The 27,048-nt window shown below is 41.4% G+C and overlaps 1 protein-coding gene across 3 annotated transcripts in view; it reads right to left on the bottom strand.

The window, feature by feature from the left end:
- Window positions 1–27,048, bottom strand: part of col12a1b (collagen, type XII, alpha 1b) — a 152,433-nt gene that overhangs the window by 65,667 nt on the left and 59,718 nt on the right. For all 3 annotated transcript variants that reach the window (XM_080882238.1, XM_080882237.1, XM_080882236.1), the window contains exons 26-42: window positions 25,477–25,606; window positions 24,962–25,101; window positions 22,827–22,959; window positions 20,237–20,376; window positions 12,436–12,565; window positions 11,683–11,822; window positions 11,264–11,393; window positions 10,324–10,463; window positions 10,091–10,220; window positions 9,867–10,006; window positions 7,313–7,442; window positions 6,244–6,383; window positions 5,251–5,380; window positions 4,079–4,218; window positions 3,827–3,956; window positions 1,732–1,871; window positions 45–174 (exon numbers count right to left, since the gene is read on the bottom strand). In XM_080882238.1, coding sequence (XP_080738364.1) covers window positions 45–174; window positions 1,732–1,871; window positions 3,827–3,956; window positions 4,079–4,218; window positions 5,251–5,380; window positions 6,244–6,383; window positions 7,313–7,442; window positions 9,867–10,006; window positions 10,091–10,220; window positions 10,324–10,463; window positions 11,264–11,393; window positions 11,683–11,822; window positions 12,436–12,565; window positions 20,237–20,376; window positions 22,827–22,959; window positions 24,962–25,101; window positions 25,477–25,606 — 2,293 coding nt within the window. The remainder of the gene's footprint in view (window positions 1–44; window positions 175–1,731; window positions 1,872–3,826; window positions 3,957–4,078; window positions 4,219–5,250; window positions 5,381–6,243; window positions 6,384–7,312; window positions 7,443–9,866; window positions 10,007–10,090; window positions 10,221–10,323; window positions 10,464–11,263; window positions 11,394–11,682; window positions 11,823–12,435; window positions 12,566–20,236; window positions 20,377–22,826; window positions 22,960–24,961; window positions 25,102–25,476; window positions 25,607–27,048) is intronic.

Raw genomic sequence — 27,048 nt, 5'->3', positions numbered from 1 at the left:
GTCGCAGCCTCGTGAATCCCAGAAAGAGAATTTGATGCACTCACTGGTCTTCCCGTTCTCCGATGCTCGTTTTCCCTCCGTGTCGGGGTAAATGGGAACCAGTGTCACTTTGTACTCAGTATCTGGACGCAGCTCTCTCAGCACTGTGTTGGTCGTAATCCCAGACACCTGAGTCTGTGAAGGGAAAATTAATAAGCAAATATCAGCCACGGATGGGTGACTTTAATGGAATTTATTTATCTCACTAGCTGGAGGTGAGAAAATGATCTTACTAAACACTGTCCAGGATTATATTATATAATGTGCTTTAACTTAGTCATTTAAAGTCAGTCAGGGATTCTCACCTGGGACTGAAGCAGCTTTTAAGAGAGATTTTTCCCGCAAACCAGCCACAGACGTTGGCACCTTTGGAAAGTTTGCAGTCCGTGGCTCCAAGCAAGAAACTTACACAAGGCACTTATATTTTTAGGTGCTTTGGACCACAATTCTCAAAATTATACTGTTTTTACTTCGTTTTTGTTTTCAACCAATGTCCATCATTTACTGCCATAAATTTCTAAATACCAAAGAACCCCCACTCTCATGAAATCCAGAATGAATATGGCCATACGGAGCTGCTCCAGCCAAAAAACTCTTTGCATGGGGTAAACATTTTTCTTTAAACAATCTTCATGTTGTTATTTATTTATTTTATAGATTTAGTTCCACATTGAGACTTCCGTGAGCTATTTCACGACAGCTGCCGTTTGGAATTTCTGTGACGGTGAAACCAGAAACTAAAGGACATTCAGTGTCTCCTCATGGTTGACTGCTTCTGAATGGTGCAGGGAGTCCCTGACAAAAACAAAGGAGCGATCTGTGTTATTCTGAAGTATAACTTCATCATCTCAGATTTTGAATTGAGGCAAGGATTAAGCCTTCTGCTCTTGTCTGTGTTTGGCTGTTTCAGCTGTAACTCAGCTTCCTGGTCATCTCACTAACAGATGTTTGGGGCCAGTCATTGTCTCCATTTCTGGTTTTAGACACTTCTTCTTCACATGGGTGCCTTTGAACATTTTTATTAGTCAGGTTTCTTTCTTATTTTTATCCTCTTTGGCCACCTCACTCCGAGATGTAGAGGTCAGCACAGCTGGATTAACAGGAAGTGAACAGGCTCCCTGATGATCAGCTCTTCTCTGTCTCCACTTACTCATTTGTTTAAATTTTCCCAGAACTCTTGAAATCAGCTCACACGTAGCGTGAGAATGAAACTAGCATCATTTATTCTAATACTGTAAAAAATAAAAACCCCAAACAGAAACACGCACTTCGACGGTTTTACGGGTTTGGATAAACTAACTTGAACTGTTTGCTCACGTCAGCTCGTCGCAGTCTCTCATTCTCTGCTAATGTTCTAGGCATCAACTCGCAAACAAAGACGCTATAAAACTATAGAAGAATTAAGTGATTAGCGGCACATAAAATATCCTGTGGCGTTTTAATTTGTGCTCCCAGTGAGAATTCTGATTGTGTTTTCTGTGTCATGAAAGGAAGATGCTATAAGGCTTTGATGCACTCGTGTGCTCCCGAGAAAAGTCTGAACTCAGCTGAATTTAGTCAAATTTGATTCATCTTTCATCATAACAGGTTTGACATTTATAACAGAAATAATTTAAAAACCCGCAGCTGCTAACATTTATGAAAACCGGACCTGCCTTCTTTGATAGGATTATGAGGTCAGTAAAAGCTTACCACGCTCTCCTGTCCTCCAGCGGCGGGGACGTAGATGATCTGGTACTGTCTGACGTCGCCCTCAGCCGGGTCCCAGCGGACCCTCAGTGAGTTGACGGTGGGGTCGGTCACCTGGAGATTCTTCACTCCGCCCAGAGCCTCTGAAACAGACGGGACACATCACAGCCTGACACGATGCGGGCGGGTGGAGTTCACCTCATCAGGACAGACCAGATGTTCCAAAGCCGGGGAGGCTGTCAGTCACAGAGGAGTCTTCTTTCCTTCCTGTGCCTGTCTAAACTTTCTGGTATTCCATAAAGAAACCCTATTAAACTGTTTTTTAGACATTAAAGAATTCCTCCAATAAAAAAAAAAGTTTAAATAACTGCTGCAAATAACCCTTAGCGTTTGTTTTATCCTGCAGGGTGCTCCAGATGGATGCGTTTGCCACATCAGGAGTGTCCAGATGTGTCAGACTCAGGGAGGTTGCCTAAACTTTCTGGCATTCATTTGCAAGCCACAAGCGTTCATATAAACAGGGACTATTTTCTTGCTGTCTGGCTGAAAACATCAGACCTTTAAGGTGGTTTTTCTCATGATTTGACTGCAAACCTTACATTGCTGGCAGGTTTTCCACACAGCTGGTAAAAATGATGGTTTAAAAAAAGGACATTATTGGAAAGAACACTTAAATAAAAGCACTTTTAGTTGGTGGTGTGTGCTATGAGTCAGCTTACTCTTCATGACTCTGGCTGTAAGTGTCAGATGGTTCTGGTAATGCAGGACAGATAGAAATCGAAGGAAGTACCTCAAGCTTATCTGTAAAGACTTTCTGCTAGAAAGCATCAATCAAGTTTTCTATTGTTTTTAAAGAGCAAAAAGAGCAAAAACAGCTTCAATCTCACGGTGAGGCCAACACCATTTATGTGTGGTCAAAACATCGACCTCTAGTGATACAACAAGAAAAGATTTTTAACAGAAGACAAAATAAACTTCTGAGAAATGCAGAAGATGATGATCGCATATTTGACAAAACTGTCATCTGTCTTCACTGGCTGTGATTCATTTGGTCTTACTGTGTAGTGAAAAGTGTGGTAAACCCACAAAAACAGAGGAAAAACTCATATATGATGATGGGAAACCCAGTGTGTCAGTCCAAAGACACGACACAGGCGATGTAGTGGAGATGTTACTTATGGAGAGATGGGCAGCAGTAGCATATTGTTTTACTTTTCATTCATTTTCTGTTTTTTTCTGTCTCTGTAAAAATGACCTCCCCGGTGTCTGTGAGTGTTTCCGTCATGTGCTGCGCTGTAATAAAAAAAAAGTTCAAATACAGACAAAGATCCCGTAAATAAATAAGTCTTGCAAACAATAGCACGAAAAGAATCAATTTTATAGATGCAATAAAACACGCGTTCTTTGGAGAGGGCTCTCGAACGCACCATCAGGGGCAGATTATCAAAGCAGTCCAAACTAATAACTGCATAACCGCTGCTGGATGGTGAATATGAAAACATGTGGGATCGCTGGGGAAATACTCAGAAAGGGCGGGGCCTAAGTGGAAATGGCTAATAAAAAAAACTGCCTTTTGATTCTCATGCCATCAACGGTTGCCCAGGTGGACAGGCCAAAACCTTCCTACGGTGCAATAAACGTCTGTAAGTGTGTTTTATGTTGATGTAGTGGTTCCATGTTGGTGCAAAGAAATGTCATGTGATTTCCTCTGCAATCGAATTTCCCCACATCTGTCTAAAACGACAGAAATCCTGAAACGTCTATAAAAATTGGATGTAGTGACATCACCCATTGGTTGTGAAGTCCTGTTCAGAAGCCTCGAGGTCATCATTTCCTCCAGGTCTGACTGTGACGTGCTCACTGCCTGCAAACACTGCTAACACTGAGGATTTAAAATGCCAGGACTAAAACCTTCAGGTAATGCCATCTTTTACACACTCTGTGGTTTAAGAAAATCCCACTGTTCCTTTTTGGTCCTGTCTGTCTGTCTGTCTGAAACAAGATTTGGTCATCTGACTCTTTGGAGCAACGCACACATGCCTCCAGGAATCTAAAAAATGCTGCTCCCCTTTGTGAAAACCCTGAGTGATCCACTCACTTGTCTTTCCCTTCTCCTCCTGCCTTATGCCCTCCACGTCTGGGTAGACTGGAACGACCGCCACCTTGTACGCGGTGTCAGGGTCCAGGTTCCTCAGGATGGTGGTGGTGGTGCCACCAGACACCTCCTCCTGTTCAACAAAGTGCCAAAGCCTTCATTAGCAGATTACCTGATTACTATTACTTTTACTGGGTATTTGAACCAAGATAAGACCCTGAAATTGGTCCATAAAACAGTTTGTTTGTTTTGTACCATGCGTTCTTCTCCTCCTGGTTGGGGCGTGTAGAAGACCTTGTAGGTCCGGACGTTGCCCACTGCTGGATCCCAGCGCACTGTCAAAGTGTTGATGGTTGGGTCGATCACCTTCAAGTTCTTTACTCCACCCAAAGGATCTGAGAAGGAGGAAAAGGCACTTAGCGCTTACATGGTATCTAAAATATCCCTGAATATTTCCTACCTGCATCCAGCCCTAGGGACTCAAATATTTTTAGATTTAAACTTGAATTGTCTTTAGATTATTCCCAACATCAAATCAAGTTCATGCTTGATTCTTGAAAGAAGCTGAGCAAGAAAAACGCTGTTTAACTCTGAGAACTGTGATTTCTATAAAGGGTCATTAGGACTCCAGCTATGCCTGATTTAAATTTGCTGGATTGTACCTTCAGTGTGGCCTCCTTTTCCATCTCTAGACACTGGTGCCATTCATAAATCACTGCCTGACTCTGATGTCCAGGTTCACTGCTGTCGTTGAGAGCATTACAAAGACCCAGAAACCTAACAGCAGCCTTTCAGGCCACAGCGTCCAAGCCTGAAGTCGGTGCATGCGCTCAAGATTTAGCATTAGTCGTTTCTGAACATTCCCCTTCCATTAAATTCAGGTGAATGCTGCCATGAAGGGAAAATCAGGTTAATGTAAATGCAATGACTGCTGCTTTTTAATGGTGGAATTTAACACAGGCTATGTCGGTGATAAATCTGATATAAGTCTGTGATTTGTATGTGATATATGTGTGTGATATATCGGGTTTAGTCTTCAACGCTGGCACAAAAAGAAAATGCCCACTTGGGTTTAACAGCCTGACTAAGCTGCCATTATTTTAGTGTTTCCATTTAGCCTTGGATGTTAAAGAAACTTTGTTAACCATCTGAAGTACTTTCATTATTTAGGATGATTTCAAGTAAACTGCTGGCTTTCCCACAAAAACCATCTGACAGAAATCTTCAGTTTTATATTTATGTCTCTGTTTTTCTCTCGTCACTTCATATTTTAACATTTCAGAGTTTCCAACTGTAATCAGACATCTTCATTAGGTCTTGGGTCCATGTAGATGTAGCAGCTCATTATTTTTCCAAATAAGACAAAAAACCGAGTAAAATTACTTCAAACCACAAGTTTTAGCTGTAAATCAGTCAGCAGGACTCACTTGTCTTCCCATTTTCGGACATGGACTTTCCCTCCATCTCGGGGTAGACGGGCACCACGGTGACAGTGTACTCTGTGTTTGGATCCAGGTTCTTGAGCACCGTGCTGGTGGCGGTTCCAGGAACCGAGTCCTGAGTTGGGGGGAGGAAGAAACGACTTTGAACTGGATGAACTCCTTGATCTGGAGAACAAATGAGTGCTTTGGCAGCCGCAGACAGATTCTCAGAATGAGCAATGTCACCGTTTAATGTTTTCTTGGACGCAGCTTCACTCAGTATCAGGAACAGTTAAGACTCGGAGATAAAGATGGATTTCTGCACAGGGCTACCACTTTAAAGGCTGTCCTGGGACAGGATGGAGCTTCAGATAGAAAAAATGAGAGCAAGTCTTCCTTTGCATGCACTCCTTCAGGCCTCTGCTGCACTTTCAAAATTCTACTTCTTCTTTGTCCATTTAATCTAATTTTCCTAAAATGTGCCAACACGCTGAGATAATGAAATAAAACAAATCAAATCATCTTATTTTACGACATCTTCTGACATAACCTTTGGGGTAATGAAACTAAACAAGATATCACCACAACTTCACAGAAAATAGTCAAACTTTCTCCTGACTCAATAGATCTCATTTCTCTGTCAAATGTTTTCCATTATTTGCAAGAAAACATCTTTTTTTTTTAAAAAGGCAACAACATCATCTGGTGGTTTTCATCTTTTGATATCGTGATCTTACAACTTTTCCCAAGACAAGAACGCTCTGGTGTGTAACTGCCTTGGAAACGACCTCACGCCGCTGACTCGACGCCACAGTGAGAGCCAAAAGGGAAAAATAAGATCTGCTCACATGGCTACCTGATCTCCCCTTAAAGACGAGACTCCTAACTTTGATTCATCAGAGGTCCAATTTTACACACACAGGAGCACTTTGCACTGGCTTTTTGCCCACAAGGATTTTTAAAGTATATTAAAGTAAGAAGAAACTTCCACATCCTTACCACATCCTGCTCTCCTCCAGCTGTGGGCACCCAGATTACGATGTACTCGCGCACATTCCCCTCCGGTGGCAGCCAGCGAACGTTCAAGGTGCTGGTGGTGGGATCGGTCACCTGCAGGTTCCTCACAAAGCCCAGTGGCTCTGAACAGAAGTACAGCCAGAACAGGAAGTCAGTCAGTGCCTGGATCTGAGTGACATATCTTTAGTGTAGTCAGAGGTTAAGTGGTTTCTGGTGATAAGTTTCAAATCTTTAAATAGGGAACTTTGTGAAGCTGTACAAACGTTTGAAAGAGGAAATCCTGCAGTATGCCCTCAGTCTGCACCTCTGACCCTGGAGAAACGACACTCGATGGAAAAGTCTACAAAGTACGTTTAATGTTACGAATGATATGCCGCAAGTACTGTCCTTAAAAATGTTGCATGTGAATCACTGATCGCTATGGTAGATCTACCATCACTATTCTAACCTGTGAAGATGGCAGACTGCCTTCAGATTTTCCCGTCAGTGACAGAAAATATTCCGTTAACGTGATGTCTAGTCTGGACTGGCTTGAAGGCCGGGATCAGCATTGGCCCGGCTCTCTGCTCTCTGAACCCATTATTTCCAGTGGTTTGTACCTTGCTTCGTCATTTTTCACTGCTTTTTTAAGCTTTCATTGCTATTCACTGTGACAAACACCCACATGGCCAATGCAAACGAGGCATCCCGCCAGGTGAGGGAGGCAAAATGGAAAAAAATGGGATATTCTGTGTCTTTGAATTTGCTTTGGCCAGGATGAATGCCCAACTGGAAACAGGTCTCTATTTAACATGTTATAAGATAATACATAGCTCAGGTCGGCTATGTGTTCCTCTGAAAACGTTGTAATCTGCTAAAAATGTTCCTTATTGATGTATTGTGGCAAAGAGCAGTAAGCCAAAACCGAGCCAGTTTTCCTCCTCAGTCAACTTTTAGTTCAGTCAGACTCTGTTTAATTGTTTCTTTAAGGCTCGGGTGTTTTTTAATGTCCTTCTGAGCACATTTCTAAACATACTATGGGTGTCACGTGACCTCAAGCCTCGATACTCACTTGTCTTGCCAGTCTCAGACAGGCTTGGTCCGTCTCCCTCGGCGTAGACGGGGACCACGGTGACGGTGTAGCGGGTGTCCGGCAGCAGTTTATTCATGATGAATGTGGTGGTACTCTCAGACACGGTCTCCTACGAAAAGATGCATCAGATTTATCCTGAAACTAAATCCCAGAGAGTCCATATGTTTGACCTCAACAAGGTCAAAACACAAATAAAAGTCTTCCTGAGAAAGTGTCTGAGTCTCATGAAAATAGTAAATTGGCTTACCTTAATGCCTAACATGGGAATTTTTAAAAGCTGAAATATTTCTTGTGTTTTAAAAAGAAAATCCCTTTTTTGTTTTTAAAGCAGAAGAATCTTCTGAAACAACCTGTGGATCATCACAAGGCCTTTTCTACAGTGGTCCAGTTTTTATTCCGCTTTCAGGAGTGGTTTGAAAAACATCTAAACACTAGACATATTTCTACGTTCCTCAAGTTTTTTATTTATTGCATTTTCTGAAATGTTGCTTTAGTTTCCTTGTTGTTGTTGTTTTCAAGGCCACCGTAGACCAGCAGAAACAAATAACACCTTTAACACCTGTTCCTCTGGTAAATATTTCTTCCCGCTATTTACAGTTTATTTGACATTTTGTGTGCGCAGCATTTTGGTTTGTGAGACGAAACCACGCGAGCAGCAGTCAGATTCTTTTGGTCGAGCAGTTTGAAATTCCTTTGCAAAACTAACGTTGACGTGCTAATTGAGGGGTGAAGGTTGTGCAATCGACAACGATAAATGAGCCGCTTCTGAGGAGACAAACCCGAGTGGCCAAATCATCTGTCGGCTGCGTTCGCAGCTGTTATTTAGTGCTGATGGCACTGCAGAAATATAAAACCCACAAACATGTCATACAACAATGCGAGCTTCACGTTGCCAGAAAGGATTTAGACGGTTTTGTGTGGCAACTGCATGACGGGATTATCCTGTCAAAAAGCATGACATCACCAAATCTCTGCTGAGAGCTTTGATCGTTTTGTCTTTTTTAAACTTCTGTTGAGCATCTTGGATTTTTTTTTTTTAGTGCCGTTTCCTGGAAAATTTATCAGACTTTTTTATTACAAGCTTTAAAAGAGTTTTACCAAACTCCCTCCAGCATTTTGTCGAGTGTAAAAACACCTCAGGGGCAGAAAAAAGGTCTGTCAGTATCGCGTGATGACAGCTTGTCAAAGAGCAATGATGCTGTCAGCAAAAGGAAAAGAAAAGAGTGAACACGCCGAGTAGGACTCAGATGTTTAATAAGCTAATGCCAATCTAAAAACTGCTCATTTCAGAATCTGCACCGACTGACATTAAACCTCAGGCAAAGAGATGAAGCCCAGGAGGAAGTGCTAAAAACTGCAGTTCCTCTAACGGCCACTTGAGGCTGGCTCCAAAACCGAGTCATTTCCCATAGAGTCCCATGTTTAAACTTCCAGCTTTACAGCAGAAATAAACATGTTTACAGCCTGCTGCAAAACTGATTATAGTCTCTGTGGATAGTCTCCCTTTTCATAAAAACTGCACAAGGGAGCTTTTTAAAAAATGACTTAACTATAATTTGAATACTGTTTAAGACTTAAAGTTAGAGCTGTCGCTCCTCTGACTGACAGGCCACTGCATTTTTCACACCAAAAGTTTGTTTACTCTGATACAAATCCGCTGAATAGTTTGCAAATGTGTAGCTTTTAGCCATAATTTGGTTTCTTTTCACACACCAAAATCTCCAAGTGATCCAACATGTGTCGCTACAAATTGCATGATTTGTAAGCGGTGGTTGATCTGGGCCAACTACTGGAGGGTTCAGAAGGTGACAGGGTCTCAGAGCAGTTGTGGTTCAAACCCTGGTGCGATTATTGTGTGCACATCTGCACAAGGGAACCGCACCAAGGAGCAAAACCAACCAGAGTTTGACTCAAACAAACTTTTTATTTTCTGAGTTCACATAGCTGCCAAGATCCCAGTGAGTACATTTTGTTATAAGTATGAGGGTCCATGTGCCTGCTTGTGTCTTTTTGACTGTGCAGACTTGCAGTAGTTTACATTACAACGCATGAACTATGCACATTGGATGTAAAAATTTTATGACTTGCAGACCATCCGAGGTGTCTGTGCTTCAGTTTTGGTGAATTAATTTAAAGTATTTCACTCGTCTGTTACTGTGGATGCAGATTAAAAAGCTGATGACTGTTTTTTCCTCCTGTGTATCTCCCTCTAGGATTAATAACATTTTTCTGATTTCTGAACTTGTCCTGCTAACGCAGCTGATCATGACTGTGATTGGCCAATTCAGTTGGGTTGTTTCCTTTCATGCATTTCTTTTCAAATCGAGTGGAAGAGACTGGATCATCTCATCTCCACCACCAACTGTGTTTGACACAACCCCCAGAGCGATCAGGGCACACCATGTCAAAAAAATGATAATCCACAAACAGTGAATCACATTGCGTGGCTACATCCATTTACAGCCTTCTGCAGTCTTTAGAACAAATCAGTTATCAGCATTTATCTGATAAATTCTATGAAGAGAGCACTTACTTTAATCTCCAGGCCTCCATCCACAGGAACGTAGATGATATTATATCCCTGAACGTTGCCATCAGCAGGATCCCAGGTCACAGTGAGGGTGGTGATGGTCGGGTTGGTCACACTAATGCCACGTACTCCGCTCAATGGCACTGAGGGCGCAAATGTGATGAGCGATTAAATGACAATGAGTTTTTACATAGGGTTCATTTTAAAAATCTTCTACAGTGACCTACATGTCTTTCCATCCTCAGACTGGCGTTTGCCTTCCCTGGCAGGGTAAACGGGTAACACTGACACCGTGTATGGAGTATCGGGCATCAGGTTCCTGAGGATGATGTTTGTGGTGCTCGCAGGAACTTGTTCCTGTTTGGCAAAATTAGGAAATAAAATGTTGCTTAAATGCTTCAGGCTCATAATTGGTTGTTTCCTGGAGATAGGAAGCGGTACGGCGTGCATGGAGCCTCACCATCTGCTCTTCCCCACCGGCTTTGGGTACATAGAAGACCTTGTAGAGACGAACAGCTCCGTCAGCAGCATCCCAGTTCACATTCAGAGAGGTCATCGTGGGGTCAGACACCCTCAGGTTCTTTACTCCTCCCAGAGGTCCTAAACAATAAGTGATTTTAGATTTAGACCACGTGAAGAGCCTGAATTAATGATTCCAATCTGTCGTGTTTCCATCATGATTTCATTTTGTTTTTCACAATAAGAAAAGACGAGGGGAACAAGGCTATTCCTCGATCTATAAAGTGAAGGTGTTATTCATTTGTGCTGGTGGTTTTTGTGTTGTTTCTTCTTTTTTACGATATCCTTTCTTTAATGAGCACAACTGACATCTGCTGTTTAGTGTCTCCATGTCTCAAAACAACCTCCCAGCAGACTAAGCACAGGGCAGAGAGGACACTCGTGGGTTCTCTGCAAAAACTGGTAAATCTGTTATTTCAGGTCATCTGATATTTCAGTTCTTGTTGTGTTTGTAATCATTTTCAGGGCTCAGGAAGGAATTCTGTTTGAGCCACAGGGTTTCCCCTAGAAATATGACCCCATAAAAAAGGAGATTTGGAAGCACGTGTAATCTGATTGGTCCAAATATAACTTTATGTTATGTTTGTTACATATGAATGGAGCACAGGGCCATAAAAATGCACTGATAGGATATCAGCAATATAAATATCATCTGTGAGAATTATGCTGCCAAAAAACAGACAAAAACACAAATCAGGTTACAGCGCCTCCTGATAAAACTGCACCCGTCCCCGAAATGGTTTGAAATTGATGTGGTGTATCAGTGAAGATGGACTCTGTGTAAAAAGGTCCCGACAGGGTCGTAAATTCTTTGTAGTTGTACGGATACCAAGAAATATCCCCAGAGGTGTTTTTGGGGGGTGCGGGGGGTTCAAACTTACTTGTCTTTCCATTTTCAGACATCCTCTTTCCATCTCCTGCAGCATAAACCGGCACCAGGGTCACAGTGTAGAGAGTGTCGGGCTGCAGGCCTCGCAGGGTGGTGGTGGTTGTGCCCGCTGACACAGTTTCCTAAGTTTAGTAAGAAAATACACAAATTAGCTGCTCTGATGCAAACATATAGTCAGAAATAACATCAAGCTTAGGGTAAATCCTCCTCGCCAGCTGTGAAACACAGTAATTTATCTCTAGTTGCTGCATGTAACGGGGGCAAGAGTCAATTTTTTTTATACAATATGTATTAGATTTCTTTATATAAGTTTAAAATGGGTGTTTAAAGACCTAAAAGTTTCAGACATGATCAGGCAAATTGGTGAGTAATTCAAAGTCACGGCTGACAGGAAGCTGAGGATGGTCCTACCATGCTCTCATCTCCTCCAGCAGCAGGAGCATAGATGACTCTGTACTCCTTCACTCGGCCCTCGGCGGGCTCCCAGCGCACATTCAGGGTGGTCATGGTTGGGTTCAGCACCTGCAGGTTCCTGACTCCGCCCAGAGGCTCTGCAGGAACACAAACACAGGTGAAACAGGGCGAGCTTTCTCTTTTCTGTCCTCCATCTTTTCCTGGAGGATTGCGATCAAAAGCCTCAGCTAGCTCCTTTCAAAGCCAAAGAGGAGTCACTCTACGTCAAGAACAGTTGAAACAGGGTAGTTGTTGCATTATGCACAAAACAAGCTGCTTAAAGATGTCACTTGCAATAAATTAAATCACGCTTTTCTTAATTTTTCAGGGGATTAAAAAAAAGTGACACCTCATAATGATTTTTTGATCTTTCTATCGCAAAACTTCATATGATGATGTTTTTAAAAATATGTTTGATTAAGATTTTCTTCTAGATATGGTTTCTTTTACTGTGGCACATGCGCTTTTGTTTAGCCAAAGGCCAGAGATAGCAGGAGTCTGTACATTTCCCTGCTAAGTAAGGTAAGACAGACTCATCGGCTTGACTACATAACCCCAAAAGACCAATTCTGAGCCAAGAAAATGCTATTTTTTCTTTTTTGTTTAATAAAAAATTCTGTACAACTGAAAGCAACTTGTATTCATGCAGGACGCAGATTTCACTATAGCAGATATTTAATGTGAAACTTTGTCTCTGGATGTGAGTCTTACTGGTTTTTCCTTCTTCGGAGATATCTTTGCTGATGCCGGTGGCATACACCGCTGCGACGCTGACGGAGTACGGCGTGTCAGGCTCCAGCTTCTGCAGGATGACGCTCGTCTTCTTCCCTCCAACCTGCGTCTGTTCACAGGAAACACGTCGGCAGTGAGACTTGTGTTCACATCGGAGAAACACAGTAGTTTATCGGAGCTTAGTGACAGGTGGCTGACTCATGAAGAAGAACGCCACAGATGGCAAACACAAATGAGAGAAACATTTGCTGCCAGCTGTCAAATAAAAAGTCTTTTTGTTTTTAATGTTTGTTATATGTTTTAATGTTTTGACTGGTCATGGCAGGTGGATTCTTCCCACTGTCACCAAGTGCTTGGCTCAAAGGGGATTGTTTGATTATTGGGATATTCGTTGTATTATTGTAGAGTCACTGCCTTGAAGTATAAGGCACTTTGAGGTGACTATTTGTTGTGATTTGGCGCTATATAAACAAAACTGAATTGAACTGAATTCAGCTTTTGTGGATTGAAATGATATTTTACTGTCATGAAATTCAAATGACTGGATAATTTGATAAGACGTTATAGGTGGATAAATGCAAACACCAGGCCATTTTAGCCCACTACTGAGTGGTTGCCAGGTAACATGATAAGCATTTAGAGGGAGCATTTGGGAAATGTTGTAGAAAACACCTGCATTGATTGCAACAAAATGGGAGCATTTCCAGGAAGTGACAGACGTGACGGTGATGTAGCCGCTCGTTGTTTAAAGGAGTTCAACGTGTTCCTGCCTGGTCACAGACACAGTATGTCGAAGTATAGAGCAAACACACTGAAAACTCATTTGTCCCAGCTGACTCTGATCTTTTAAATGACTCGCTATGTTTTTAATGTTGCTGGGGGGGGGGGGGTTTCTGGACTTTGACAGCTATTTACTTGATGTCTGTGTGATTTCTGCTGACTACATAACAAATTAACTCTCAGAGATAATAAGGAAATCCCAGTTATTTGCTCCTTAATAGTTCTGATTACTATTTTCGTGTCTCTGAGACAGAAAGACGAGTGCATGCCAATGTGTGCTCCTGTATTTCTGCCCCTTAAAAGCCACAAGTTGGCTCCACACAGTTGGAGTGGATGGATTTATATGTATATTTCTTTGAGTTGTGTTGGGTTACTGGATTCGATGTTCCTCTGCAGGAACATGGATCACATGAAAATTGGGGAACAATGTGCCGTGAAAGACAATTTACTGTTTACTGTTTGCAGCTGGTCTGGTTCAGATATTTGAAGAGTAATGAAAAGCTGCACACCTCCACCTCCTTATCAGCTTGTCTGTGTCCTGCCTTCGTGTGGAAAACTACCACAGCATGAATCACATCACAGCCACTTATGAAACGATGGGAAACAGACGATTATTGACTGACTTATTTATTAAATCAACATGAGTTTGTTTGCCTGCGCTGTAAACAAACACCAGCTGATCTTCTGTGGCGAGTGTTTGATGTCATCTGCAGTTACCGCCACTGACCACAGGTGTCGCCACACCGGCTAAAATGTTTCAGCCTCTAAACGCGCGATCATTTATCCGGATCTCGAATCATCAGCCCTCTAAAAATTCAAGCAAAGCCCTTAAGTGTGCAGCGGCTCCCAGCGGGGCATGTTTTGGAGAGGCATCCACTGGTTATTAGGAGAATGTCAGCAGAGTATTTACATCATTTAGACTTCTTTCTCTGAGAGATTTGAAATCTAGTAGACTGAGAAATCCTGAGCAAACAACTCTGCAGTCCATCACACAGTGGATGCAGCGCTGTAAACACATCCACAGAGGGCATAAACAGTTTGTGGTGGCTAAGGGATAAATTACTGGAGGTATCACATCCCATTTACGTCAGTATTTTAGGTATTTGGATGTTTTATTTTATTCTGGGAAACATACAGAAGGTGAGTATCTTGTTTAGAGACAGTGGAGTGTGTTAATAAAACAATCAGTGACTCCTGTGGGTACTGTACTTGGGACATTTTTTTTAACCAGATAATTATTTAAATATGAGGTAACTTCACTGCTCATCTTCTAATGCAGCACTCAGTAAATGAGCCAAATATTCATCTAAAGTCTCAGAAATAAGATGACACAGGAATCATTTGTCTGAGCTTTTTTGTGAAATATGCCACAGAAAGTTTTTTATGTGTGCTTTTTCTAAAATTTTGGCTTGTCCAACAAAGGATGACTTGCAGCTTGGCAAAGAAACTAGAAGGTTAATCCTGTGTTTTCAGTGTTATGAAGGCGGTGCCATGGCAACATGCTTCAGATGTAACTTGCTCCGAGCCAGGTTATGATTGAGATAAGAGATCAACGGTTATGAAATGCACCAGTGGCTGCAGTTTGAAAACTGCTTTCTGTAATAATTAATATATGTTTGAATTCTTTTTGTATTGAATTATTATTTAATTAATTACACATGTAAACACAAATTTAATGGAATAACAGCTGTAATCTGTCAAATTCTCTTTAAACTGCACAATATGAAAATTTGATCTAGTCCAACCAGCAGACCTGTCTATGCTTGTGATTGGTCACATATTGTAGTGCCACCACCTTTCATGTAAACTCTGATGAATGGACTGATGAATGATGGGTTGACTTAACGAGTCCCTTTGTCTGATGTTTTAGCCTGATATTAGATTAAGTGGATTAAGCCTGAGAAGGAAAAGATATCCTTGATTTCTCTGCAGATTTCTTTATTGGATTAACCTTCTAGTTCTAGTAATGTGGAGTTGTGGCTCTTGTGACATTAGGGAGTTTTGAATTGATAATTTTATGCTGCTTTTGACTGGTCTAGCGTTGGCCTCCGTGTCCCATTTTATTTTGAAGGTGAGATTTCTCTGGCGTATTGGTTTAATTTGACTTCCTGCCTTCCGTTGTGCTCGTCTGGCACTCCCTGATTGATTTCATCTGCCTTTAATTGTTTCCTCATGTGTTCTGCCCTCTATCTGCATTTTTGTCCCTTTTTTTGTATTTTGCATGTGTAAAGGGCAGTTGGATCATCCCATTGCTTATCACTGTTCAGACTTCAGTCTGCAGACCTTCAGAGTTTTCACCCCAGTATAAAGCTGACCTATTTTCTCTACTATACATATGAAAAACAGCAGCCTTAGCCCAGAACTGGACTGATGAAGAAGCCCCGTTTTTTCACCCAGTTCCCAAACTTGAGAGGAAACCCTGAGCTCATCCATAAAACAAACAAGCGTCTCATCTGGTATCACATGACTGATGCTAAGAACAACAAGGCCGCACGACACCAGATGCTCTCGGTCCTCTGGCGCACACATCTGATGCAGCGAGTGGATCGGAGCTCCGTTAGACGGATTTGCAGCGCTGACATCATGCCTCGGCCGTGACACGTTGTTTGGGGGAACACTGTCATAACATCTCAGAGACAGCGACCCCCCTCTAGATTCTTCTCATACTGCTCGCAGCTTCTTTTCATCTTGTTTCCACTGCTAATGATTATTGAGTCAGCGTGTGGGAATGCAGTGTCGGCAGTCAAACGTGGGACTCCTCAAACTCACCGTCGTGCTGCTGGATGTTGTCAACAAATAAAAGCTAAATTGCTCTGTGAGGAAGGAGCCTGGAAACATGTCTGGCGGTGTGTCACTGACCTCCTCCAGATCATTGATGTGCATCTCGAGATGGAGGTGAAATTTAAAACCGAATCCAGCTCGTACTGTAAATCCAGCTGGTTCTGTTTTTGATATCAAAAGCTTTTTAAATGAGCCAGACATCAAATTACAGATCGCTCTGGTGCAGTCGGAGACCTCGAGTCTCAGACTCCACATTTTACTCCGTTTTGAAATATATTTCTCTTTGTACATCACTAAATGAGTCTACAGATTAAAGCTTTACATTAATTATACTACTCACATACCAGTTTATTAGGTACAACAAAGTCGGGGTATTTTTTTTTCTGGTTTCTCTCACTACCTTGAACTACCAGAGTTACTTCACCACTCTTCGTGTGTAACAAACAAAGAGGGTTAAGTTGACGGAGAGCTAAATGAACTCAAAGAAGAAGAAGACTTGCGAGGAACAGATAATTAACTGAACTGGCACAAAATCTAAATTGAAAAAAGGGGCACTGGCAGATCTAATGTGATATATGCACATTTATATGGTGCGTGTGTTTTTGTTGGCTTTGTTGAGCACTGAGACAGTTTTGTCAGGTGAGAAGAAGCTCCTGGGATGAGAACTAACACGTCCACGTCTGAGTGCACGGTCCTCAGCCAAAAAAGGGTGGCGTGGGAACAAGTCATGGCCTCCAGGGGAGGATTTCAAGCACCTCAGTTTGGAGCAGGAGACTGAGAAGGATTGGGACAGAGATACTGATAGTGGTCTCCTGTAGTCTACACTCCCACCTGCACCTATGAACATGTGCTGTGGGTCATGGAGCTCAGAGTAGAGCTGAAAGGGTCCAGCAGAGGTGGTTCAGACATCCTGGACGCCTCCAAGTTGTTTTGAGCTTGTCTAACTGGGAGGAGACCCATGGACAGATTCAGGACGTCCTGGAGAGATCGCGTGTCTCGACTAGATCGGTGTCCCCCACATGAGTTGTAGGAGGTGGGCTGGCAGAAGGAGGCCTGCTTAGACTGCTCTAATTCCCCGCCTGATTTTTTGTGTTTTTTGTTTTTCAAATGTATTGTATTTCAAAGCTTTATTTACTTATTTAAACTAATTCTTCAGATTTAGATTATAAGTGTAAAAGAGTGATCTGCTGTATTTCTATAGAGACTACCAGCCAGCATATGAAGTGATTAAATTAGCTGCAATATTCAACAACTTCAGATCCAGTAATATCATGTACATGATTCTGCACAAAGACTGCTTTTACTTTGGGTTTTTTGAGGATAGCTGGATCCTAAAAGGTCTTTCACTGCTAGCAGATCCTTTATTCTTGCTCACTGCCTCTTTTTTATGTAATACTGCCTGTGTGAGGGCACAGGATGCTGCACAAGAGCCAGAAAATCATTCACAAAAATTATAGCCAATTTTCACTCATGGTAGATTTTGGTCAACCTCTGTCTTGTTTAAAAAAAAATCCCTGATTTGCCCTGATTTGAAGTCATTTTCACAGAGATTAAACTGGAGATGATGATCTCATCTGCTGCACAGTTTACTTTACGGTTCACAATTAAACATTTATTCAAGTTGCATTACACAGGAGGCAAATCACAAAGCAGGTGCCATCAGTTTAGGCTCATTTATCAATAACAAACGAGATTCTCTGACTCAACGATGACTATGAACGACGATTTGACTTTTATTAGAAACACATCTAAAGAACTCAGAGATTCCTTCTTGGTAACTATGTGTTTTATGTGTGAGAATGAGAAAGCCTTTGTCTCTTCAGTGCCTTTAGCTTCTCCTTCTACACAGTTATATGTCTTTTTTGCTCAGTTTTATAGATCTTGAAGTCCCATCTCAGGAGGTAGAGGAAACTTCCCATCAAATCCAGCAGTTCATAATTGATTTGTTTCTATATGTGCTTTGGGGCTCGTTTCGCTGACTTTTCTGACAGATTTAAAGCTCCACATCATCTTCAGATATTCACTGATTTGTCAGCAAGTGGCTGAAGCAAACCGAGACCTTCCCACTGGTCAAAAAGCAGCACAGCTGGGAACCTCCGCGCCCCGACAGCAGAACAAACCTTCGCTTTGTAAGAGCGCGCGGGGAAACTACACCTGGGAAAGGAATTTAGTCGTGTTGTTCTTTCGATCCCTCGACAAACAAACAAAACAGGAGTGGGTTTACAAGACGGCAGAGAGGGACCCGTTTTCTCATAAATGTCAAATTTACTAAACAATCATTGAAACTCGTCCATTTTGGGTGTAAAATCTTGAATAAACACTTTAGAAATCTCTGAATTCGCCTTTTGTTCAGAGTCAGTGAAGCAGCTCCAGCTATGGTCTCCTGATACAACAAAGAGCCAAGTGGTTATATCATAGAGGCCGTATTTCATGTGAATTCTGCTGCTTGGTGCACATTTCCTGCACATTAAATGATCAACTGAAGCTGCGATACCGAGGTTATATAAACTCAGTATGACCTTTTACTTTCTAAGACTCAGAGACAGAGAAGAAAAAAACCCTAACCCTTTAAAATTGAGGCCTAAATATTCAGAGATAACAACCTAACAATGTCAATGACAGCAAGACCTGGAGGGTTATGTTTGGGAGTGGTGTTCTGTTATTGGACTTCTGTGCGAATTAGGTTGTCCATAACAAACACCATGTTTGAATATCAGGGTGTACATAAGTGCATGTGGCACCAGGATACTCTAGGCTACAGGTTAATGAACAATTTTGTAATGGTATCACCGGATCTGCTGCCATATGTTCTCTGAACACTTGGATTACCACCTGCTGGTGAATTGGATCAGGCGGCGGAGCAGGATGCTGGACAAACCTGGCATACCTGAAAGTATTGTGAGGTTGTGCTGGTAATGCCTGGCAAAGGCCTAGGTCCATAAGGTCTTCAACTCCCACCTCCGGCAGAACTTTAAAAGCATCCCGAGGGAGACTGGGGAAAGTGAGTCCAAATGGACCATGTTCAGCACCTCCATTGCTGAAGCTGCTGCAAGGAGCTTCAGGTGCAAGGTGGCAACATCAGTACCAGATGGTGGAAATCTGAGGTGAAGGGAGCTATCAAGCTGAAGAAGGAGTCCTATCTATCAGGATTGGTTAGCCTTTGGGACTTCGGAAGAAGCTGATAGATGCCAACTGGCCAAGTAGTATGTGATCCTCCATTTTTACTTAACCTCCTAGGACCTGGAATCCAAAATACTCAATTTTGCTCTACAAGGACCTGATATCTACATTATACTTCTACTGTTCTATCAAAATTATAAACAAATATCCTCATATGTGGCTCTCATTTTTCTTAAAAACAAAAATAAGATAAAAAAAAAAATCTGGTAATTCTTTGTTTTTACATTCATCGGGCCCCAATATGCCGAAATATCAAAGACAAATTTAAAATGCATGCCGTGGAAGAGTTCGGGTCTTAGGAGGTTAAGAAACAATTCACCAGCTGGGCCTACGTCCTCATTTTATGTTTGACAAAGGTTTTAGCAGGTAAAGGTGAATGGCTTGGGCAGGAATTGAGCTGCAGTTTGGGGAGGGCCTCCAAGGGGGACTGGTGGCGGCTCCCAGCCTGGCAGATCTCCATGTACTAAATAGAGTTGAAGATGTTAAATAATTGAAAACGGGAGGGAGGGTGGGGCACGTAAACGAGAACGAACAGCTTGTAGGCCTGAGGGAACCTGTATAGATGAGAACCGGAAGGAGCGTGTATGGAGGCGTGGTCCGCTCCTGAAATTCCGATACAATGGATGGATGGCAGCACTGGGACAGGTTAAGAAAAAGGTTTGGATGGACTGCTAAGTTTAACATGTCTTGAAATACAGGTGTCTTCATGTACACACAAAAATATATCAAACTGTGAAACTGATTCACAAATTGCCACAAGTCTGGATTGGAGAGGAGGCAGAGGTCGAGAAATCTCACTTCTTTCTGACCTAAACAGTTTTCATTTTCAGTTCTTGCAGTTGATCACTTCAGTCAGCGCCCTCTGGAAACATCCAATGATTTTTTTTAAACAGAGATATTTTAATGTGCTCCCTTGTCATTTTCTCATCCTAACTATGATTTAATTTGTGCAAACTTCCTACATTTATGGCATATAGACACCCTTTTCTAATGTATCTGTACACTGATGATGCCATCATATTCTCATCCACAAACTTACTATGAGGGCCTCGCCTCCAGCGACTGGTCTGTAAGTGATCTTGTAATTCTGGACGGCGCCGGGGGCGGGCTCCCACTTCGCCGTCAGTGTGGTGGTGGTGGCGTTGAAAACCCTCAGGTTTTTGGGCGACGCAGGAAGCACTGGAAGCACACAGGTATGTAGAGTCAGATAAACAGCACCTGTATATGTGTGCGTGAAACGATCGGTGAAAATGATTATGATGATGTTGATGAGGAGGAGGATGAAGATGGCAGTTATGATGATGTTCTCACAATCCAGCGGGTCATGGAGCTGGAAGGGTTAATTTTAGGATGAGAGCAGCAGAGTGATGAGGTTTAAACCAGTTCAGAGTGGAGTTGCAGGTCAGGAATGTCTTATTAAATCACTGGTCTCATAAAAATGGAGCTAAGTTATATATTTTTACAAAAGGAAAAGTCCTAATGCATAAAAAGGATTCTAAAATTGGACACAATAACACAAAAACACAATTATTATGGAAACAACTTCTATAACTGATGATCCTAGACGGGAACTATGATTCATTTGTGGTTTCTAACAAATAAAATTATGGCAACAACAACAACAGCATAACAAAAACTAAATTTGGCAGACATTATAGAAAATTCTGCAGTTTTTAACCAATGCTTTGGGGAAAGCAATAATGATTAGCTGTTTTGCAACAACCTGTCTTTGGGGTTATGATAACGCATTTGTTGATCATAAAAGGTAAATTTAGCAACAGCTGGACACCCTGAAACAAACCAGGGCTCTGAAATTTAGGCATAATAATAAATATGACAAATTTGTGGATCATTCATATAAGTTTTTTCTTTTTGAGTAAAGAGCATCAAAGCACATTTTTGGTAATGAGAGTGGATAAAATTTTTATTTAAAAATCAGATTTAGTTCACTAACCACCATCTCCACTACAGAACCTCTGAACAACATTAAACTGATGACGAATATGTGATGACATAATAAAATGACGTTATAATGTGAGATGAACATGACGGCAGGAATGACAAACATGTTGGGAGGATGAAACAGGAACGAGGACACTCATTCACAGTGATGGAGGTCTGTGGAGGTTGACGTGTTACTGGTCAATTTTCACACTTCTTGCATTTGCAGCCCTGAATTTGCATTCACACCACAATATAGTCCATGTCCGTGTTGCCCCAAACCTGGGGATTTTTAAAAAAAAAAAAAAGCAGATTTGTTTAAATCTAAGTATGTGTATGGTGTCAAAAACATCAGTGAAAGAAGTTCAGTCATTATAAAGACATGTTTTGATCTGATATATCACTTAAATAGCTTCTAATTAGCTTGAAAATTGTGTTAAAAACTGCAGTGGTTTAAAATATTTCAAGTTATATTGTAATTTTTAAGAAGTAATTTTTATGTTTTTAAGCAGATACTAGCTGCATGATAGCTAGCAACATTAGTTAGCTAGCGATATTAGTTAGCTACCAAAATTAGTTAGTTAGCCACACTAGTTAGATGTGTTATTTATTCTATTGAAATGCATTGCTTTTCATATCTTATCTTTTGTAATTATCATAACATGACATAAATAACTCTTAATTTTGTTTTTTGCCTTGCACATATTTCTATTTTATATGATGACATTTAATACCACAGTGCTTTAGTTACTGCTGTGTAAAAGAACAATGTGCTACCTACTGCTAGAAGTTAAACCAAAAACTTGCAGAGCCTCCTCACACTGACTCTGCTATGAATTAAATAAACAATAATGGACAAAAAACAAAACAAAAAAAACAAAATGTAGACTTCAAGGATCTGTGAATGACTTCTCTGTGAGCATACTTTGATGATAGTATTCTTTAAAAGATTCTTTAAAAGGCCATCATATTTTTTACATTTCCATTCTTCACATCCAATACAAATTGGTCTATAACTTACTTACTACAGCAATAGAAACACAGAGTGAAATACAAGACCACCAGAATCCATTAAAGCCTTTTCTTTAAAATACTAGAACTGTGTATTTGATTAGTAAACAACAGATCTCTGCAAGTTGGCATGATTTTACCTGATATTCAAGTCTTGTGTGAGTTTTTCTGCTAGGGTAAAAAGTAAAACTACACTCTAAGTGCACAAATGCAAATGTTTAGCCAACAGAAATTACTTTTTTTGGTTGATATGGTTTTGAATCGGTCAGAGCTGAGCCTGCAGTACATTCGTGATAATTTATGTCAACCACGCAGCTGTGACCATCGTGTCTTTTTTGCTGAACTCTTTGCTCAGGTTTGAAGTTGGAGAGTTGTGGTGTGAACGCACAGTAAAGCACTAAAATGCATAGACATGCAGTGAAGGATGACTGAAAGAAAAAAAAGAAAGTGTGTTCCCATTAACATCGTCCTGTATGACCACGTTACCATTCCACACAGAAATCATGAACAATACAATGAAAAGGAAGCTGTCCTTCTCATACGACATACCTGGCGGCTTTAACACTAGAAAGAGACATTGAGAGGACAACAGTGTTATTTTAAAGTCATACACATCTGTGAAAGTAAAACATTGGGATGATTTGTTGGACGCTGATAAGAAGCGGGGGTTTACTTACGTGTGCGTTCATTTCCCATCAGATCTTCGCTCTCTGACTCATCTGGGTAGATGGCCGTGACAGTGACAGAGTAGTCGGTGTCAGGGTCCAAATTCTCCAGAACGTGGGAGGTTTCGTCGCTATTCAGGATAACCTAGTGACGGGTAAAAACAGCACATACATATGTATCTGTGTGTGTTTATTGCTAACCAGAAGATGTTCTTGGCGCTATGATCTTAGCCTTTCAAAGCAAAAACCTACAAGACTGAGCGCACAGTGAAAACGACAGCTCTTTAGGTCAAAGGTTAAATCTGTCACATGGAGAAAATGTCTGCCTTTGTCTGCCACAGCTTTCTGTTTTATGTTGCCATTTTACAAAGTTTCATAATTCATAGCTTAAAGTTGGAACCCGGCACTGACTTCATCTCATTCACCGATTTTTGTGCTGATGTGCATGTTGGGCCCAAAAACAACTTTGGAGGGCCGAAGCTTAAGCAGTGGAAAACAAAGGGAGCATTATTATTGCTGTGGTCGAACTGGATGTTTTCACTTAATCTTGGCAGTTTTGAGGAGTCTGTGAAACCATAATGGATTGTTCATGAGATTTTTTCCCTTCGGAATGACAGGGTAATTTTGAATTCAAACACTGACATCTTCAGTTTCATGATTGTAACGTAACCAATGCTCGCTGGGCAGAGATCCACACGTTGGTGGTTTTATTCTAGTTGAGAAAATCAGAGCAGCGAACTCAGCGACTGCAGGTGTGCTCGAATGCTGCTTCAAGCTCACGCTTCGGTTTTAATCAGAGAAAGAAAACTCTGCTAAGCTACAGGCAAAAACACTCACAAAGCTCGTTGATTGGTTGGACATGGATGAGACAACTGAAAGCAGATGTTTACCGCTGCTGCAGACAGAGCGCGCTGTCCAAGCAAAGCTCATTTGCATATTTTGAGACAAAGTACTAAAGCGGGTTTATTTACCCAGCTGCTGATAACAAATACAAATGTAACATGAAAAAAAAACTAATTCTGATATCATAGAAGTTAACATGCCAGGTGTCTTTGGCCTCAGCCAGCTGACGTAACGTTTCAAGATCCTTCACCTTCTCACAGCACACAGTTTGTTTGTTTTTGTCTGTTTTCCATCTTCTTTTTCCTTTCACCCTAAATTAACTGTGGCAGCTGGCTGTTCCTCCCTGAGCCTCGCTTTGTTGGAAGTTTCATCCTGTTAAAAGGCAGTCCCCCACCATCACCAGTTACTGCTCACTGGGCATCCTCTGGCTGCTGCTATTCTCTCGCTAACATTTTAGGGCCTTTATCTTGTAGAAGGTACAATGTAGAAAACCTTGAGGTGACTGTTGTTGTGAATTCATGTTATAGAAATTAAAAATGTATTTAAATGAGCTGAATTATCATGAGATATCTTAAAAAATGTGTTCATCTAATGCATAGGTTCACTGATCTCTCTTGAAAAAGAGATGAGACATTATTAAAAACGCACCCACAGCCACAGCCTGAATCGGTCTGTGAGGTAAAGTATCTGCAGAGACAAACACATGGCTGGAGCTACACCATGAAAATGTGCAAAACTTCAGCCAAGAAGATCTGAGATGATCTCAACCACAAGACAAGGTTAGTTATTATTATGTTACTCACTATGAAAAGTAATTATCCTAGTCTGCTATCTTAGTTAAGTCCACAGTTAAACTGTGCGTGTCGGGGTCATCATGGCCATCATAGTTTACACGCTGAGGTTTTGAAAGTGTAGCTTAAAGGTGTGCTACACATGAACAATGCTGACAAAAAGCTGCAAAAGCGCAGAATGACAACTGAATAGCATTCTGGACTCACGCCTATGAAAACAAAAGAAGTAATAAAGCACTTCAGTGTGTTGAAATGATGAAGCCTCAGCCAATGCACTAGACACTTAGATCTGAATAAACAGTGTTATCGGATGGTTTACGTGTCATCTTTTAACAAGCACATACACACATGCAGTTTGTTCTGGAAAAAGCTTGAAAATCTGATGTCGCTGCCAATAGAAACTCTGTATTCAGACATGGAAAGAACTTCTTCTGCTGCAGTCTTTGTCCCGACTCATTTGAGCACAGACATTTTATAGACATGGCCAGGCTGGTCGCATCATCACCCACTTACCTGCTGGAAGTCTGTCTCCCCCCTTTTAACCCAGCCAACACGGTAAAGAGACACGTCGGGGCCTCCGTGTTCCCATGTGACTCTGAACGAGGAGTGGGTCACCTCAGAGAACCGCAGGTTCTTGGGCGCAGGAACAACATCTGTAAACATGGACCGAAATGAGACAGAGGATGTCTTAGTGATGATGCAACAGCATGTGAAGAGTCCCTTTTTTATATTATTACATAAAGTTAAAGATATAAAAACACTTAATATTACATTATAAATATAACCCTACACATCATCTAAAGACTTTTTAGTGTAGACCAACCTTCATGTGATTGCCACTTTCCTAAATCAAACCCTGATTTTGTTTCACTTCATTTGTTCAAACGAAAAACTTAACCGAGTCTGGTTTTTTGTAGAGGTGGAGGATGCTCTGTTAGGATTGTTCCTGCTTTTGCTATAACCAGAATTCTGCACTCATTCTTTGATGAGTGCAGGATGACCAAAAAATATAAAATGTAGATTCATACCTGTGATGGCGCTGCCGAGCATCGGGGTCGCAGGACCGTCGTCATAGATCGGGGTGACAGCTAGATCATATTCTGTCTGGGAAATGAGGCTGGACAGCACCAGGGTGGTAATGTCGCCATTAACTTCGATCTGTCAAAGGCAAAATTTAATTATTAGTGACTCTTTTTTAAAAAAAAAATCACTCAGAGGTTGGACAGCTACATTTAGACCCACAGTCCTGAAATACCCACAGACTTTGCAGTAAATAAAACGTGGGGGCATTTGTAGCTCAAAAGATAGAGAGAGCTGTCTACAAACTGGAAACTCAATGCTTTGATCACCAGTTCCTACACCCTGCATGCCAAACTGTCCTGATGCCTGATGGGTTATAAAAACAAACCCTAAAGCCACTGAATAAAATACCACATGAACTGATGAATGTGACCACAGTTTAATTTCTAATGCAAAACTAAAAAACTAACACAGTTCTCTTTGCCGATTAGCTGGAACATTCATTCCTGCCACAGACCGATGCCTTTAACAGAGCTGTAAGCAGTTTTAAACTATCAGTTTAAGAGAAGAGCTTTATGGAACAGGTGAAAGGTGAACATGGTTAATATATAACAATTTTAATTTCATTTTAATTTCTCTGTCTGTATGTGATGCAAGCAAATGACTGAATAACTAAGCAAAGTTAAAATTAGAAACAGACACTGCAGTTCCTCTGAAGGCCACTTGAGGCTGGCTCCAAAACAGTGTCAGTCTCCATAGACTCTAGTGGTAAAATGTGCAATATTATATACACATCTACAGCCTGAGACAAAAACATTTTTGATCTCTCTAAGGAGGGAGATTTGTTATATTTCACATCTTCTAAATGGACGTCATGGCTTGGGTCACTGTTTGGTGAACTTTAAATGTCATAATCCTCCCCAGATAGATAAAAAAAATTACTAAATAAGACTTTTATTTGATTATATGTGGCCTTGAGTTAACAGCAGCGCCGTCGGATTTATTGTGTGATGTAGTTGAGAGGTTTTTGAAAGTAGGCTTTGAGTTTATGAGTCAGATTCAAATATTTACCAACTGAGATGAAAGCAAAGAACGTAAAAGACGTGCACTTGTAGGGTCAGAGAATAGTAGGTCATCAAATAAATCAGCGAAAAGCTTTGACATATTAAAGCGCAGAGACAGTCTCCACAGTCGGATTTTTCATTTCAGCAGAGAGTTAAGTTAACTCGGGCATACATCCAGATGTGTGGGCTTCCTCTATAGAGACAAGAAGCCTTCAGCACTAATCCTTAAGAGGAGTCGAGCTGTTTCGCGTCATCTATCAGAATCTTCTGGAAATGTCAGGTATCCACGGACGGCACCGTCAGCTGCCGAGTCATCCCAGACTGTTTGTCCTCTGCTGACATCCAAGTGAGAAGTTATGAGGACAGAGTGGAGCTGGGATGATGGAGTCAGGCTGGGCTGGCTGCAGCAGTCAGCGTGCTTCTGCCAGCAGACTACGTTTCTCATAAGCACCAGGCCAACAAAGAGGAGCTGCAAGGTCGGCCGTAACTCATCACTTTCCCAGAACGAAGATATCT

This window comes from Rhamphochromis sp. 'chilingali' (genome assembly GCF_963969265.1).
Source record: "Rhamphochromis sp. 'chilingali' genome assembly, chromosome: 5".
Lineage (NCBI taxonomy): Eukaryota > Metazoa > Chordata > Actinopteri > Cichliformes > Cichlidae > Rhamphochromis > Rhamphochromis sp. 'chilingali'.
The sequence above is the reverse complement of the archived record's forward strand: the minus strand, read 5'-3'. Positions and strand labels throughout refer to the sequence as shown.